The 19,245-nt window shown below is 37.5% G+C and overlaps 1 protein-coding gene across 2 annotated transcripts in view; it reads left to right on the top strand.

The window, feature by feature from the left end:
* EDIL3 (EGF like and discoidin domains 3) overlaps positions 1 to 19,245 on the top strand; it is a 238,130-nt gene that overhangs the window by 59,606 nt on the left and 159,279 nt on the right. For both annotated transcript variants that reach the window (XM_021551870.3, XM_021551869.4), the window contains exon 2: positions 8,141 to 8,269. In XM_021551870.3, coding sequence (XP_021407545.1) covers positions 8,141 to 8,269 — 129 coding nt within the window. The remainder of the gene's footprint in view (positions 1 to 8,140; positions 8,270 to 19,245) is intronic.

The raw sequence follows: 19,245 nt of genomic DNA, 5'->3' as shown, positions 1-19,245 counted from the left end.
ACAAACAGAATCAGTTCTTTATTGCAGCTGATAGCTGTAATGCCCTTACTATTTCATATCCCTCACACAAGAGGCTCGTGTCTGCAGTGCCTAATTGATATTCTGAATGTGATCACTAACATCACCTTCCTGTACAATCAGAAGGAAAATTATGAAAACTGGCACTTCTGTTGTATCACATTAGGTGACGTGTCTTTTTTGACGGTGGCAGGGCAAAAAAAACTAAAAATCCATGTGACCAAAAAATGTGTGAAATGAATGCAGTAAGGCTTGTTAACTGTAATGATGAAAAGTTACAGAATATTTTGCTTTATTCTCTTCATGCATAGGATTTGGTGTAACAAAACAGGGCATTGTGGATGGTGCCCATGTAGGAAAGCTTGTTCAGTGCTGGCATGTGGGTTGAAATGGTCATCCGGAGTTCGTGTGGGTTTTGAAAGTGAATCCCTGGTTTCCTCCACTGCTTTTACTCCTGCCTGCAGACTGATTTTGGTGGGGAAAATCTGAATTCAAGTGGAGGTTCTCATTCTGAACCAATGCCCAGTCACTGGGGCACCCTGGGATCGCATGGTGAGAAATAATTAAACCTGAAGCAAAATCCACAATCTTCATATAGTGTAAATATGAAAACCATCATCATTTCAATAGTTTTGGCATCTCTTGTAAGAAAATGTTGCCAAATAAGGTGTTTAGGAGTGGATATCAAAAAATAGAAGTAACTAGAAATCAGTGTATACTTTTCAAAGTGTAATGAGAATATGCTTAGAACTTATATTCTGCAGTACTTCATTTTGGTGGAGATAGAAGGGTATAATGAAGTGTAATCAGAGTTTAAAAACTGTTAATGATGACTTTTTAATTGCACAACTTTCAAATTTGGATTTGCTTAGGATGGGAAAAGATAAATTCACCAGTGCTGAGATTAAAGATTGCCTAGCAACCAGAGAATGAGTATATCTAATGTAGGGAAAACAAAGGAAGAACAAACCACTTTCACTTCCATATATATAAAGTATGTATAAATATAAAAATGTGGAAATAAATATATTGTGTATGCACAAACATAGACATACACCCTAGTTCTTTCAAATTTCCAACCTGAAATGCTGTGGATCATAAAAAAAAAAGAAAAAAAAAAGAGAAATGGAGAGGCAAAAACAAGATCTAAGATGTGGATGAAAATTGGGCATTCTCATTTAAAAGTGATAAATCCACAGTGAATGTTTTGGTTTTGTTTTAAATTGTCCTGATTCACTGATGAAGTGAAAGTAGAAAGTGGAAAGAAAACAGTCAAGACCAGTAAAAATATGTATCTGAAATATTTTAAGTGTGTAAGGACAAGAAAGAAAGAAGATGTCACATGCCTAGAGAAGATCATAACCACTTAGAACTGTTAATTTTGAAGGACTGTGCTAATGACTAAGCTATGTGCATTAATGGTTCCTGTGTGGAAAATGGGATGGGCAAGAAATGTGAATATTTTATTAACTGAGACATTTTGAGTGAACACAATGCTAAAAATCTCCTGATCAGCTTTAAAAGTAAAGGACAAGCAACTAGAAATGACAAGGTATATCTGTCATGACTCAGAATGTCTTCTGAAAACTTTAATTTAACAAAACAAATTAATGGAGAGACAGTTTAGCCTAATTGCCCTGTGCAGAAAGTCTTAAGGTCTTATTCATTCCCTTTTCATAGACCCTTCCACCCCTTAGATGTGAACAGGTGCAGAAAATGCAGGTTTATTCACCCGAGCCTCAGCAAGTGGCAAAAAAACCTGTGTGAACACAAAAATCCACTGTGTGAACACAAGTGAGGTGAGCAACAACCAGAAAACCAAAGCAAAGAGTGCAGGGACTGCCTGGGGAATGTTTTGCCAGCTTTGTTGAGCGTGCAGAGAGAAGGGATGTGGGAGGCTGTGTTGGTGAGGACCAGAGTATTTTCATTAAAGGCATTTTTCTTCCCTCTCCCTGGTTCTGCAGGAAGCATCCCTGCTGCTGGCTGGGGCTGGGTGCTGGGGCTGGTGTCGCCCGTGCTGTCAGCTGAGCAAGCAGGGGAATATCTCTCTTTTTTTCCTTTGATGGAACACTGTCTCGACTGATGGCAGCTTTTCTCAAACCTGCACGGCAGCCTGTGCATGGAAAGATTTCCCACAAGTTGTAAGAATATTCAGAGCTGTGTTATATAACCACATTCCCCCTTTAATCATTTTTGATCCGTTTTTTACTAATGAAGATGTGAAATGACAGGAATAGTTCATATTCTTCTTTTTCCCCACAGAGCCTGTTGGCATAGAAATGAACTCTCTGTAACCTATGGAAGAGAGAAGAGTTTACTTTTTAAGCTGTTTTCTGTTTCTACTTTTGTTTCATATTGTCAAACATCAGATGTTCAAAAGGTCTATAACACAGCAGGCTGAAGTGCAGTGACCTGCTGCTCTTTCACATTCAAATTAATAAAGTAGCTCATGGTGTAGACCTTTAGAAAGGCAAGAGATTATACTTTTTTAAGGCAGAAGGGGATTTATTATGATAGAAATTAATCTCTGCAGACATTACTTTAGGGCTTTATTCTAACTCTTGAAGTAGGGACACACTTTTACAGTATTGCACCATTAGATTAAATCCAAACCTTAAGTCAGCACTTCATCTTCACCCGGGATTAATGTCTCAGCCCCGTCCCAGAGTGGGATTCAAATGGTAATTCTCTCATTAGAATAATCTGATTTTCTTTTTGCAATGCCATCTCAGGTTTAGAGAAATCAGCTGGTGCATCTCCTCAGATTACGAGACCAGAAAAAGCTAAACTTAGAAAACATTTTTCATACTTGGTTTTACACAAGTTCATTGCAGCTCTCCACAACTACAGGTTACAGCTTAAGTGCATAGAATCTCTTGATCACAGAAGCTTTCAGAAGTAACCACCTTGATTTTCATGAGATTGTGACAAAATCATGACATTTTTTACTCTGAGGTTTACATTCTCCTGTAGTTTTCTTGTCCAGCAAGAGGACATTCCAAATTGACAATATTGCTTCATGTATTTTCTAAAAGTATTTAGACACTGCCAGGAGTTCTCTTGCTAAAAATTTAGCTGAACTTTCTACCTGCACAGTAAGCAAATCAGCCTAGAAAAGAAGCAGAAGGAGGTAGATGAGCTATTGGTATCCAGAAACCTTATTTTTCAAATAATAAGTGAGACAATTTAATTATTCCAACTGTCTTTTTTACCTTAGGAGAAACAAATTATCTGCCTCACCATTAAATCTGAGGAAACAGCTTACAAATTTCTTAAAAAGAACTGCAGAGCTCATCTGTTTCCATGTTCACACTTTGCATCTCTGCACAGGTGTGTCTTCAGCATGATTTATGGTTCTGCTTCAGCTGTGGAGAAATAGGTGTGGACTTGGGCACTGTGCAGCTGATTCTGTACATCAGGAAACTTATTAAAGCTCTTTTTCTGAAAATTTATTTTAACATGAGAATGCTACAGGTGGCAAGAACTTTCTCAGTCTTCTTCTGGAGTTTAGGTGCTCTTCTTGGCTTCAGAAGTGGTGCTTATTTTTGCTATATATATATACCAGATTTCTGTTGACTGCTCATTTTTTGTTGCTGCCTGGAGATTTCTCTTTTGGAACAAGTTTTATTCTCATGAAAGCGAATGGCCGTTATTTTTATTTCTTTTGAAAGAGCTTGTAAGATAATCCGTATTTCCTGTAGCCACATAGGAAATTGAGTACAATTATGGCTGCTGCTTTAGACAGAAATGATGGCCCTCCTCTTCCCATCAGTGGTGGAACCAAAAGTTTTTTAAAACACATGCAGAAAATACCATGTCTCCCTAAAAATCTGTGTGTCTAACATCATAAGCTCATATGTCATTCTCTTTGCAGCTACAGTATCAGCACATTTACCTCAGTATCAGCTGCTGTGTGTTTCACTGCCTCATTATATAATGTATACTCAGTGTGTTCGTATTTATATTTAATGCCCACAACATGAAAGAATAAAGAGGGTTGATTTTTTTCCATGCACGCTCGCTGTTTCACAGAATGTGCTCTATTTTTAAATTATAGAAGGAAACGTGGCCCAGACACCCGAGTGCTCTTTATTCAATCACTTCTATCATTACAGTTTTGAAATGTGAATCCACGGGATCTTTTTAAGGCAGGTTTCTTTCTTTATCATCATATCATTGTCTCAAGCAGATGTCTCTCAGAGCAGCAGTTCTGCCAGAAAGCCTAATAGTTATCATTCTAGGTGTTATAGTTGAGGGAAATTGTCTCCATTTCAGGCTAATGATGTTGTGCATGGGGACTGGAATGCTTCTCTCAGGCCTAATTCAGGATACCTTAGCTTTTGGCAGGTATTTCTGCCCCAGGAACCATAACACTAAATAGCGAATAGCTTTAAGTTGGATTAAACAATTCTTTTCCATGTTTCTGTCCTTTTTTCTTTGCAAATTAATTAGTGTATAATAGGGGCAGCTGGCTGGTCTATCTGCTTTTGGGATGAGTGCTTTGTGAAGGTTGTGGGATGGAACTTCTCCCTCTGCCCATCTCCCTCACCCTTCACGTCACAAAAGGCGTTTTCATAAACTGTGAATTTCTGCTCTTGACAAGGATTGATGGGCAAACTCTTAACATCACAGAGTGATGCATTATTTATACACACAAGGGTTGGGCTCCTTCTTTCAGGCTGTCCTCTGCTGTCATGCACAGAATTAAACCCCTCAGTCAGGAACCACACAGTGTTTCATTTCTGTGGGGTTTTATGGGATCAAAAATAAGTTATATCAATGTTTAAAGTTCAGCAAAGAGTAGGTGTGCAACTTCTACCCAACTCCCCACCACTGCCTGCTTCTGGAAAGGAGCAATAGTTGTGTATTCAGTATTTTATTGAAAAGCATGTGGCTTAAAAAATAGTTACGTCAACATGTGGGAAAGAGCATGAAGAACTTGAAGAAAAATTTTTCTCTGGGGTTTTAATGAAAAAGATTTCATTTCATTGGCTGACTTATTTGTTATGGACAAAAATCAACACATTCCTTAAAGAAAAAATCCTAGGTTTTATGCAAATATATCAGCATTTTATTTGCATTTTGCTGTATAATTTTCACTGAGGTTGGAGAATCAGGGAAGGTTCTTAATTAAAATTCTAATTTTGAGTGTGCATGGGTGTCTTTGATTTTATTCTTTTTGTCATCCTTTTTTTTTTATTCTTAACCAATCAAGGTTTCCAAAGAGAGGATGGACCATTTACTCAAGAAGTAATTTCACTTCAAAGTGTTATGAAAAAAATGAAAAATGAGCAGAAAAATAATAATAATTTTAAAAATCTCACAGATTTAGGACCCTTTGATACTAAATCAAGTATCACAGATTTATGTACTGTCCTCAGACAATTTTACACTTGAGAGGTCATGTAAAGAAAAGCACAAGGTTAGTCAGACATAGGAAAGACAAACATGAAATACTGTTTTTATTTGACACTGAATCTTACTGGAATCTTTTCAGAATATCTTAATAAAAGTACAATAGTAATTGTCTTTAGATTTTTTTTCTCATTAATAATTGAATTTCTCCTGGAGTGTTTGTTTAATTTGCAGAAATTTGTAAAGTTACACAATCTGTTACACAAACAGCATATTGCCAATCACCATGGAAAGCCATCAGCAAGAGAGCAGATTCCTGCAAGATTTATTGTAAATTATACAATTCCTTTCTTGGGTTTATTTTACTCTTCCATTCACAAAATCTCTCAGGTTAAATTATAAAACCAGCGTTGTGTTAAATTCTGTGTCACATTTCAATGGTAACAAATCCCTTTATCAGTTGTGTTAAGACACAATGCACCCATAAAATCTTTTCTTACTTAAAACACAGCCTTCAAAATCAAATTCTGCTCATCAAACCCAGTGGAATGTATAACAAATTAGATTTCAATATTTCAGCATGAACATCCTCTCAAGAGGCACAAAATGTAAATTGAGGAACATTTTGTTGATTCAAAGGTGATGTTTATTTTGTTCAGCGCCATTTCACAGACAATAAGCTATAAATAACAGAGATAACATTTTACATGATTTTTGATAATTTAAGTTTCAACATTTTCACAGCCTGGTACCACCTCTTAAGTAGAATTGTGCAGTTTCTCATTTTTCTTACTGCATCATATTTGATTTTGTACTATGATATAATTTAACCATTGTTGTTCACAGAAGGACTTTTTCTCTTTAGTCCTTGTTAACATTCTATGAATAATACAAGATAGGCTGGTTTTTGTTTGGCTCTTTGTTTCTTTCTTTGTTTTTTGGCTTCATTTGGATTTTTGTTTTGTTGGTTTTTGTTGTAATTTTTGGTTGGCTTTATTTTTGTTTGCTTTGTTTGTTGTTTTTTGTTTTGTTTTGGTTTGCTTTTTTGGTTGGAACGTTTTGTTCCCTGTGCTCTTTATTAATTTTCTTTCTGGGATTTCTGTGGCAATAATGACATTACAAAAATTACACCAGTGACTGACAGGCCAAGGTGGTGGGTCAAAAGAGCAATTAGTGCAGTTATTTCCTGAACATGGAAATAAATGGCTGTTAACAGAGGAGAACATCTGCTTTGTAAGTCCCAAACTGCAGGTTGGGTCACTTTATTTCAGGTTGAAAAAGCCAACAAAAAATTTTCAGGCAAAATAAAACCAGGAGTTGACTGTCCACACTTTGGTCATTTCAGGAGATTTAAGTTTCTGGAAATATAATGTAAAATTCTGTTTGGATTCTGCCTGTGATTCAATATAGAATGTACAAATTCAAACAGTATTTTGTCTTTTTGCCTTTTACACCAATGGTGTATTGAAATGAAATCAGAATAACACCAAACCAGGAAATATGTAGCAAAAATATTTTCTCTCATTTTAATCAGAATATCCATGTGGATTTGCATACTAAGTGTTCCTGCTCCAGATGCTATTTACTTTATTAATTTAATTAGAGGTATGGGAATACAGTTGTCAGAAAATTCATTTAATAGTAGCTGTTCTTTCACCACCAATTGCCTAATCCTCAAAAAGTAATAAACAAGCATCGTTTTCCACCTCAATAATGCAACAAAAGCAGAAAATGTGAAGTCTTGGCTTATTTAAATTCAGTTAGAAAATGTCATTTAGTGTTCTCAATAACTCTGCTTCTCCATCAGCTGGATAATCTTTAAGACAAAACTTAATATCAAGTACATGACATTTCTCTGTGACATGAAGGCACCCTAAAGCTGACAAAAAATTAAATAAATCTGCAAATAACCCAACAAACTACTGCACAAATCCAGTTTTTCTGTGCAACTGAAGCACAGAATTCATAAAGGCATTTTTGTTCATCACTTGTATTTCTTAACCAATATTTAGATGTAAATTCTCACACCAAGGATTAATCCATGTGTAAGACAGGTGTTGAAATTCTGAGCTGAGTTTGCACCAAAATAATCCAAAACATGCTGTAATGTCAGTATTGCTGAAAGAAACCAAATTAATTTCCCTAAATCTCTTCAATTACATGGGAAAAAAAAAAAAAAACTGGCAACTTTTAATTAAAAAAACCCAAGAAAATAATGTGCTTGTTTTCTAATAATTTTTTATCTGTAGATCATTCTTTCAGATGCATTTATTGCAGAAATGTTTACTGTTATTTTTAAATGCTATGCTGAGCAGTGGAGAGGACAACCTGCTTTTAAAGATGAAGATTGAGATAAATAAAAATGTATGTAAATATAAGATAAACTATCTGAGAAAAATATTGCATTGAAGTTGACCAAAGCCTAGGCGTTGTTCTTTAGGATTGCTTCCAGTTTTCCCACTAATGACAGAATTAAATCTGTAGATATCCTGAGAATCTTCAAGTTAGAAAAAGTAAGAAATTACCATTTCCTTTGTCTTTTGCAAGTGGATTGAGTTTAAGACAACCACATTTTATGGGGGTGGAAGATTAGGGAAAGACAATTATAAATACTAAAACTGAGTGAGCCAAAAGTCATTTGGAAGGACTTAAGAGTTCATCCTTTCTTTCTGCGCTCAGTTACCAAAAGAATACGACATGTTGAGAGCCTGTGGGTAATTTTTGGTGGCTTTTCTACAAAAAAACTTTGTTTTTCCTGTGCCCACAGCGGATGTGTGCGACTCCAACCCGTGCCAGAACGGTGGCATCTGCCTGTCAGGGCTGAACGACAACTTCTACTCCTGTGAGTGTCCCCAGGGCTTCACGGACCCCAACTGCTCCAGCCTTGTGGAGGTTGGTAAGTGAAAATTAAATTAAATTGCTGGAAAGGCTCCAGTGGCCCGTGAGCCTGCGGCTGGCCAAGCTGTGATCCCGTCCTGTGGGGTGATGGTGATGCCTTGTTGGGGCTACCTAAATGCAGAAGCCAGACTAAATAAAAATAAGAAGTATTTATATTCACTGAAGGGCCTTCAGGGAGATTTTTGGCAGGCAAAGCACCCCCCAGGGGCTGCACCCAAAAATGAACGGTGTGTCGTGGGTTTTCACACTTTTATAAGTTTGGGGGTTAATCTAACAATTACACCTTCAGCTAATAAAGGCATTGACCCCAAGTTTCTCCCCAAGTCACTTTTATTTTAATTTCTGGACCCTGGGGCAGTGAGGTGTCCTTGATTGCCAGGAGAGGAATTGCTGTGTCTGCCCAAAATGGGACAGCAGCAGCTGGCACTGGATATGAAATTCAGAGTTATTCACAAAAGAATTGCAGGATTACAAATATATGAACAATAGCTAAAATCCCAGTGCATCAATGGGATCATTATGCTGATCATTATTGGGGTTTCTATCCTTATATCTGTGCCATAGGCATCTCTATAATGATTAACAGCTGAAAGTTAAGTAATTAAGTTGAAATGGCACCTGCAGAATGTAATGACTCAAAAAAGTCTACCACTCCCCTTCACAAAAATGTCCATAGTAGTGACTTCAAAGTCACCAACATTTTTCAGAGAACAATTCTAGATAATTCTATATAATTATATGCTAACTCTAAGATAATTCTTCTACATATCCTTCACCAAATGCCCCTCAAATCATAATTTATGCTGATGTCCAGAGTAAAAACTAGTTTCCCATACAAACAAAGAGAATCTGAAGGAAAAGTAGAGGCAGGCAGCTCACCAAAAGTTAACTGAGCTCTTGTATTATCCCAAAGGCACAAAAATATATCTACTGAGCAAAAAGATGGAACTGTTAAAGCTGGGCTCAACACTGCAACTGTCCTAAATCTGTGTGGTTCTCATTTTTTTAATAATTAATTATTTAATTTAATAAATATGTTTCAAAAAACTACACAGAGAGAACCAGGGTTGGCTGTTCTGTAGATTATGTCTCTGCCATAGGGTAAAGGGAGCAGAACTTAGCCCAGAAATAAAAGGCTGATCTGTTCATGAAGGTTTTTTGCTCATTTCCTTCCCTGAAAATTCTGCTACTGCTGTTCTGACAGTGAATTCCAAGTGTCCGTAATGCAATTTTAAGGTAATTTGGATTTAAACTGATTCATTTTAAGTTAAACTTTCTGCAAAGAAATGGAGCTACTTCCTGTGGGAGAATGACCAACTCCAGACACCAGCTGCAATTATTTCTGACTCTAAAATGTCATTGCAGCTGGTTGCCACCTAAAATTTGAGTTGCACAAGGAGGTGCTTGTTTCCCACACAAGAAGCCAGGAGACACTTCTTCTAATCTTATTTTCCATCTCCTTCCCTATAATTTTTATCAGTGTTGGAATTTATCCTATGGATTTATGTCATTTATTTAAGCCTAGGCATGGCTTCACTTCAGGAAAATTTTGGGTTTATTGTGTACTTGGCTGGCAGGAAATTGCATTGAACATGACTGGGAAGATGCCAGACATGACTGAATCTGGAGAAAAAGAAAATCATATTGTGATAATTGTCACTGTAATTAGCAGATGAGCATTAATAGGGCTTTAAAAAATACACATCTACTTAACTAAAATCTTCAAGCACTTCAACAAAAACTCAGTTTGGTAAACAGACTAAAGCATAAATAAATAACTTGACAATCTGTGGCAATCACAGTACTTACAGAAGCAGGATGTTACATTTCTAGTTTGCAATCCATGGGGAATATCTCCTGGACAACAGTGGTTAAATAAAGAACCTATTAATACTCCTGGAGTAAGTAAAATCCAGAATGTTAATTTAGTTTGTGTTGGTCTTGTTTGCTACATGTATGGATTCAGTCTAGCCTTGTTAAAAGCTTTAAAAATAGGTTTTAAAATGATCTTTTACTTCTGCATTATGTAACCCTGTACACAGTCATATAAGCCACTGGAAAAAAAAAAAGGTATTTCAAGAAAATAATTTGATTTTTCTTCCTATGAAACTAATGGCGATTAGTGTAAGCTGTGAGTCAATCAGATGCATTAATTCAAATGCTGAAGTGTCTAAATTAAAATAATGTTCTAAGATGTGTCCAGAGGAACCCAGGAGTGCAAGACCCTGAGTGATGACTTTTACTAGGAGTGTTTATTAGATGTATGATTTAAGAAGCATGCTAGCAAAGGTTGCTCTTCTATGGCTTTTTAATGAGTTTTTGCCAAAAAGCTAATCTCTTAATCCCTCGTATCTCAGAAAAGGCTTCTTGACATTTTTCAGTGTAGTTGAAAGCAGTAAGTTAAAAATTAAGTGTTTAGGGTGTCAGGAGGTACCATGTAGGAAAAAAAGAGGAGGATAAGGGAAAAAAAACAAAGAAAACAACACAGAGAAGAGCCTATGTCACCCTGTCTCCCTCAAAAGGCTGCACAGAAAATTTTAAAAGCAGCTTGGTGTTTTCTGCATCCTCCTCATCAGAGACTTTGTGCAATGATAGGATGCACTGCTGAACTCGGCACCTGCTGGGAAGTAATAAATTTTTCAAGGGACATACCTTAAACAGGAGGATTTTCACAGTAAAAGACAACAGGGATTTTACTTAATCATGCATTAATGTGAGTAAAATAAAAGGCAATCCCATTCAGACAGCAAGCCATGAACTATGCAAAGGGGAAAAAAAAAAAATAGATGCATACAAGTACCCTGGAAGATCAAACATTTAGGTAGAAGTCTTCCCTAAATAGATCAGCAAATACTCCAGACAGTTTGGGAGCTGTATGGATACTCAAGAATGCAACTTCCTTCATTACCTTAATAGAAATAAAATTTAAAACAACCTGATATTGATAACAATACCAATTTCAAGCTAATAAATTTAATTAATTATGTGTTTTTATAAATTTACCCATGGAAAAATATTACTTTTCTGCCATACTTCATTCTTTTTTCTGATCCTGGAGCTTTGAGCGTGTCTGAACCAAAATTTATAAAAAAATGCTTGTGGAGTAAATTGTATACTTTAAATTGCTGTTCCATTCTGACCCTACTCTTTTGTTAATGTCAATCCCACTTTATTTCCTATGTGTACTTATATACCAAACTTAGTTGTGGTAAAAGATTTGAGATGAGGGGATAGATCTGTAATATCACCCTATTTGTGCAGCCAGGTTTTTCAGTGCTCTCTAGCAGATTTTAAATATCTGATAAACTGGCAGAGGATAAGATAGAGACAGGCAGGAAAATGTGTGTTTTAGTTGTTTTCAGTACAGCACATCCTCCAGCGAGGTGAAAAAGTATTTGGCTAAATAGATAAAAGGTAATTATATCAAACATTCCAAACAGAAGGATGTTTTCCAAAGATAATACGAACACTATGGTCCAAGTTAATTCTTCAGCAGACTCCTGCCAACATATATGGAAACCAATTTTAACCTAAATGGAAACAAAATAATTTTCAATTAATTAATATTGGCATTGAAATGCATTACAGGGTAGCTGGCAGATTTTCCATCTTTTAAAGTAATTCTCAGCATTCATGTAAATTATCAAAATATAATAAACAACAACTGTTACAGACAATTAATAGTAGTAATTAATTAATAATTCTGTTCAGGAAAACTCTTAATGTGCTGCCTGTCAACTTGTGTGACTAATTAGCCATGGACAGCACACAAGTGGATCTACAAAATGACACTGAGGGAAGTTTTCTTTGAAATAAAAATCACTCCTCTTTTGTTTAGTGTGTGCATAAGGGAAAACAGAGGGAGAAACACAACCTTAATGGCAAGAAAAATAATTTATTAACTTTATTACGCCATAAGGCAATGTGAGCGTGTTTCATGAGTTGACCATGTTCACGTTTGAAGTCTGAGCATCTTAAAACTACTTGGTTTTGATCTTCCAAGTCTGAAATTCAATAACTGTCTGAGAGCATAAACTGGTGAGCATGTTTAGTTTATTTAAGTGAAAAAAAAAAAATACAACAGATGTCAAATGGGCTGCCAGCATCCTTTTGGAAAGTGTCTGTACCTTTTATGTCAGCTCTCACTGAGAAGATCTCATTATTGAAAAACATGGCGAAAAAATGCCTGTGTGCATTTTGGAAGGGTGGAAAGGCAAGTTAATGATCTCACGGTTAATGATCAAGGGATTTTGGGTTTAAGTGCAGCATGGAGGCTGAGTGAAGGGAGAGGAGTTGAAAGGTGAACCAGAGATGCCAGTTTCCATGGCGTCTTTATTCTTCCAAGTGATTAAGAAGTGATTGTGGGGTTCCTTGCTTGGCACATTGCAGTTTTCCATATCAGTTCAGTCTTCCCAGTATCCAAAGTGAACTATTTCTTTGACAGCTGCTGTCTCTCGGCCAGAAACACAGGAATCAAAGGAGTTCTTCCCTTTTCAGGCTGTTAAATAAAAATTCAGTGAGATGGATTTAGGCCCAGAGTGCTCTGATCTGTTTGCTTTGTGGCTTTATTTGCACAACCTAAGTCTCCACTTTTGCTTTCCTGACCTCTGCACTGACAAGGGCTTTGGAAAAAAATTAGTACAGATAAAAGTGCTGTCAGTCACTTCCTGTCAGTCTTGTAGATGCTCTTCAATACCTCGATTAGAAATGACTGAGTGATTTCAAAGATGCTTTTATAGTCTTACAAAGCGTGTTTTGTCTTTTTTTTTTAAGGAGGGTTGTTTGCACCACATGTTGAACAAATGTACTAATGGATTTCCCAAGGTGGAAGTAGCTAAATTAATCCACTCTTACAGAAAAATTCAAATTACTTACTGTCATGTGCATCTAGTATGCAATTGATATTAAAGTATTCACCTTACCTGTAAATAAAATACACATATATTCCATACAGCCTGGAATAATGCAAATTATAGCACTGGCCATCACAAAATCAGAATAGTTGAAGACGTGAGACACTTGCCTGTAGCCTAATCCCAGCTCTCAGTGGATGGTCCAGGAGTGCAGGTTTCTGAAGGTCATTTCCATTGATTTTCGAATATTTCCAGGGATGTAGACTTTACAGCTTCTCATGTCACCATTTGATCATCTTCACAGGCAAAAAAGAAGCAAGGAAACAAACAGACAAATCCCGAAATCCCAAATATATTTAAATGCAATTTTGTGAAATTTAGGTTTTTTTCTCATTGTGCTGTCATTAGGCAGCACTGAAAAGTCCCTGGCTCTGGTGCCTTTATTTTTATTTTCTTCAAGCTTGACTGTTTTGTTTTCAGGAATAAAATAAATCTGGTGCAAATAATAATGTGGTGCTTTATTTTAAGGTAATAATCACATCCCTTGGCCTGCTGGCATTCCTGTTCTTAGTGCAACACAGTTCTGTGTGCAAATTGCCCAGGATATTGGGAAATAGAGTGTGGACTCCAGATTTCAGCACCTTTGTCACTGCTTTTAAGTGTAGTGCCACCCAAATTTGCCATATTTATTCCTGTATTAGGAAAGTTTATGTAAAGTGACTTATTCACCACATTTTCCATTGTCAAGAGGAAGACTTTCTATGTAACTGTGAATTCTTCTTCAGTGAACTGTCATGGTTTTCTCTTGATACCGATGCGTTATTTGAAAAAAAAAATTGCAAAGGAAATGGTTCTATTTTTGCTGATATTCTCGCTCCCAAAAACCATTTCAATGCCTCTGTTGGTGACAGATTAACATCTGAGGTGAGGTGGGCCTGTGCTTATTTGAATTCAGCAAGAATAATCAAGTCCCATGGTTAAAGGGCAGTTTCTTCTGGGAAAAGAGTGAGAGCAGGAGGGGAGGGATTGAAAACAAATTCTTCCCTGCAGGTCTTCTGCATGTTGAGGGCATTTCTCAGTACTCTATTCTGAAGCCTAGACCCTAGAGCTTCACATTTCTGCCACACAGCAGTCTTTTACGTGGAATTAATTGCAAAACACATTTTTTTAAACAGAAATTATCACATAATCAAGATGTTCTCGCAGGTTATGGAGGTCTGTTAAAAGCAATCAATACATATTAATAAAAATAATTTGACAAATTAGGCCCTAATGTGTAAGTTTTGGGTAGCCTAAGAGCACGTAACGCACAAAAATCTCAATTGAGTGGTCTGAATGCATGCAAGCATAATAGCTTGATAAACGACATTGATTGCATGGCAGAAAATATTATAAGCCGTCATTTACAATATTTCTGCCCAAAAAATTGCCTTTGATGTTGATGGGATACAAATCCATTTTCAAAACAAGGTTTTGAGTCACAGTTGGTGAAGAGGGTGCAAAAATGGGAGTTCACAAAGTCATAGAACCCCAGGTTGGAAGGGACCTCAAGGATCATCTGGGTCAAACTTTCTTGGCAAAATCATGGTCCAGGCAAGATGGGCCAGAGCCCTGTGCAGCTGAATCTCAAAAATATCTAATAATTCTGGGGGGTCCATTGCAGCAGGATTCCAGCGGGTGATTGTTGTGGTGAAAACGTTTCCTCTCGCGTCCGGCCGGACCGCCCAGGAGCTGCAGCAGAGACCGAGAAAGGGACAGGAGAGGATTTCCTGCGGTGCAGGGTCCAGCAGCTTTGCTGGGAAGGACGAGGGCAGCGAGAGGGAGAGGAGCTGAAGGGGAACACGAGCAGAGAGAGCCCCGAGCACGCCCGTGCGCGGGTTTTTAATCTTGCAGAGCAGGGGGTGGCACAGCAAGAGAGACAATGGTCAATCTTCAAGGTGTGGCTTTAGGGCTACAAGGAACCAGAACCAGGGGAGGAGAGAGGATCCGGGTGGGGATTGGGTCTGAGGGTGAGGGACAGGGAACTTTCTGGAACAAAGGGTGGGGTTTGGGCTGATGGACAGGGAGAAGGGGCTGGATTGCTTTGACAGGATCTGGAAAATAGGGAGGAGAATCTTTGAGGAACATCTGGGTAGGACGGCATAACACAGGGGAACAGCCAGCTGTAATAACTCAGGGGACACTGGGACATGGCACTATGTTAGAACACAGAACATTCAACTTAATAAATTGAGCACCCCAACAGTGGAGCACGACGTGAGGCGTCCCCTCAGCCTTCTCTCCTCAAGGCTGAGCAAACCCAGGTCTCTCAGCCTTCCCCAAGTCAGAATTCCCAGCCCTCAGATCCTCTTTGTGGCCCTTCCTGCACCCTCTCCAGGCTGCCCACCTCTGTTGGGAATAACGGGGACCACGCCTGGGCGCAGTGCTCCAGGTGGGACCCCACAAAAGCTGAGCAAAGTGGGGCAATGACTTCTTCACCTCTAATTTGCCTTTTCTGTGAATGATCCTGCAGTTGATTCCTTCCCCATCTTTGTGTCCCTTTTGCTCCACAATGTCCTTGCGCCTCTCATCCTGGACACACCACTGCAGATGTGACCCTTTGCTGGGCAAAGGGAAGGATCACCCACCCTGACCTACTGGCAACGCTCTTCCTAATGCATCCCAGAGTGCTGATGGCACCTGTAAAATCAGTGCTTAATATTCTGTTCAGTTTCATCAGAATATTTATTTTATAAAGCATTTTGAAACACATGGCAGACCTTCAAAGAGGATGTGGTACCACAGATCAGTGTGACCACGCACAATGTTTGTAGGTAGTGAAAACTTGCACACCTGAATGAGAGGTGCCCTGTTGAATGAACCCCATGCTGAATTCATATCACATTTTCTTATTTTTCTGTCTGCAAATTTTTTATTTGGAGGTGCAAACTGGGAAGGCATCAGCCGGTCGCACCCTAGAGGGTGAGCAGTTGTCTACTCTGAAGGAGATTTTATGCATTTTATGCATCAAATTAAAAGGGCAAATGGAAAACATCCAGCCCCTTGTTGGCAGGCCTAATGCTAAGCATTGGACCTCACAAAGAAAAAGAAAGTTTGTGAGCATGGGCTTATTTGCAAAAACACATCACCATCCTCTGCTTTCAGCTGGAGGGGTGAGGGACTCAGCAGCGCATCATGTTTTGATTAAAAGCTCCAACACTGATGCCAAGCCTTGCATGCAGAAATACCCAGAAAAGCAGGCATATAGGTCATGGAGAACTGTAAGGTGTGGGCTTTCCATCCAGGTGTTATTTAACTGGAAATTCCAAGTACACAGAGCCTGCTGAAGGCAGGGTGCTGCAGGAGCTGTCACATGCCTGGGCTGTGTGAAGGAAGGCATCTCTGGTGAGCCAGGTCCTTTTCCATGAGGTTTTGCCCTGTTTTATTGGGTGAGGAAGAGAAGGAAAAAAGAACAGAGGGGGGAAAAAAAACCCCACGTTTTCCCCAGAAATGTGTTGTGCATACAGCCTCATCTATTTTTTAAACCAGCTTCAAAAGAAGTAGGTAGAATAAACCAGTTATGTTTTGTCAGACCTGCCAGTGAAATAGGGTGCACATAAAAATCTGGAGAGCTCATGCTGACAGAAAGGGGAAAATTGCTCTTTGGATAGGTGCTCTTAGCATTGTCTGGAAAGAGAAGTGTTCAAATAATTCAACCTCTCCGAAGAAATGATGTTTTGATGGGCAGCAGCTGCATCAGGTTAAAGCAGCAGAGCACATGACACAAGATCTAATGAAATAAATATTCTGGTACACAATATCCTGCACATTTTCACATCCATGAGTACCTCTGGAGTGGTCGTGGTGCGTGTGAGAACTGCTGACACAGCTGCTGAGCTGCTTATTGTGATATTCCATGTCATGTTGACTTTGTTCTTTGGTGTCCCTATCCTGGTGTTTAAAATGGATCTCTCATCACTTTTGAAATATTATTATTATTATTATAACATGGAAACAATCTCTATTTTATTGTTCCTAGTCAATTGCTACTGCCCTTAAAACAGTTTGTATTACCAGATAATTTTTTTTTATGTATACCATTATCATTGACAAATACTAGAGGTCTTCAGGTTCTAGAGAAATTAATTATTGCAGGACTTTTTGGACTTTTGAAATCGACAACTCATTAGGAATTATTAACTATTTCCAATTAGGAATCACTATGTATCATGATAATCAGGATTAATTGCTATTTCGTTCTGCTAGCAATGGGGTAGTAGCTTTATTTTCCTGTTCCTTTAGCTTCTTGGCTAATGCAAACTAAATAGTGTTGGTGGTTTTTAAGAGACCAGACAACATAATTTTTTACAAAATTTTGACTTAAGAAATGTTATTGAAGCGCTACCTCTGTTTGTTTTCCCATTTTATATAATATAGCTTTCTCCTGGATTTTTATGTAGAAGGATGTGACTCAACAGTATGGAAGCAACTTGCTAAAAAATAAAAATGCCAGAAGGAAGCTGATTCTTTAGCTGAAAAAGCAAATTGGTCTTTAATGAGATGTTAATTCTGGCATCCTAGGAGATTCAGATTAGAAGATTTTATACTTCTTAGGAAAAAATTATCAGATGGAAAACCTGGTGGTGTTGAACTTAATGCAAGCTCTAAATGGAATGTGGTTCCAGAGTAAAAGAAACACAAATTAAAAGCTGAACATTGGATCCAGAGACAGATGGACATTATTGTTGTTTTTTCCTTTTCCTCTTAAGTTTTTTACCAGATTTTTTTTTTCAAAACTATTTATATAAAGGGCTCATTAAGCAGAGCAAAATACATTATGCTTTGGCATCACTTTTTCTTGCTTTCTTCTCTCCATGTACTTTTACTTGTTTTTAAGTAATGAATGAAGGAAATACATCTTTGCTACTAAAAAAAAAAATAGCTGTAATAGTTCAGGAACCCTTTTGCTTTTCTCCCATAATAAAAATACTTCTGCTCAGAAGCAGAAGAACAAGAACATAAATGTTTTCCTAACAAATTTAATATTTCTAACTGGAAAAAACTTGCTATTTAGTAGCTCAGAAATTTCTTTTCACTGTGTAACTCTCTGTCATCTCTTTCCTTTCTGTGCTTATTCCTTTTTTTGATTTAAAATCTCTATTAAGTCACTTGCTTAAGGGTCTTTGTTGTTCATCATCCATATGCAAAATTCCCGTAAGTATTTAAAATACTGTGGAATGATATATCTGCTCTCTTACAATTTTCTTTTTCAGTTCCAGAATAGTAAATGAACTTGTTGAAGATTTTAAACTGGAATATATATAAAAATATTATTGTCTTGAGCAAATAAACCTTTTCCTTTAGTATGTTGATGGCGTTGAGCACTGTTGCTCTTCTAAAACCTCTACAGTTTTAGCAGAATGTACAAGAGTTATACTGATATAAATCAGATGAGGCCTTTTAACTTCTTTCAGCAAGGGATTAATTTACTCCAAAAATCACATTTTCCTAAGGGGAGTAACTAAATGCTTGTGTTCTTGAAGGGTTTGTTGTTGTTTCTTTTTTCCTTCTTTTTTTCCCCCAAATATAAGTGTAATTATGGGAACTCCATAAGAAGTCTATGCCTGAATTTTTTCCTGTTAGGCTACAGAATGAATGCATATTTTGTTGCAAGGAGCCTAGAAAACAGGGGAATTATATATGATATAATATAATAAAATATAATAAAAAATAGTTAGCTATGAAAATTGTCAGTCAAAATAACAGGAAGTGCCAGAGGGCTGTCCACCTTTCCTAACCCATTTTAGGGTTTTATTTTTGGTCTGAATTTATTGCTATTTAGCCAGACATTCCTGTGCTGTACCTGTTCTTGTCAGGTGTTAATAACAAGGATGAAATACCATTTTTCTTCCTTCCTTTACTCAGTAAATTATCTGGGATGGTTCTTTTGGGGTGTAAAGATACTACATGCCACATGCTCATCTTTTTTGTGCATTCATAGATAATGAGGATAATGAGGACTTGAATGAAATCCTGACTGTCTGAAGCATATTAATAATTCAACTTAGAAATACTGATTTTGAGGGGTATTTTTCAGGTTGTATCACGGGTGTACAGCTTTCTCCTACTAGATGATGCTATA

This window comes from Lonchura striata, chromosome Z, assembly GCF_050655825.1.
Source record: "Lonchura striata isolate lonStrDom1 chromosome Z, ASM5065582v1, whole genome shotgun sequence".
Classification (NCBI taxonomy): Eukaryota; Metazoa; Chordata; class Aves; order Passeriformes; family Estrildidae; genus Lonchura; species Lonchura striata.
The sequence above is the reverse complement of the archived record's forward strand: the minus strand, read 5'-3'. Positions and strand labels throughout refer to the sequence as shown.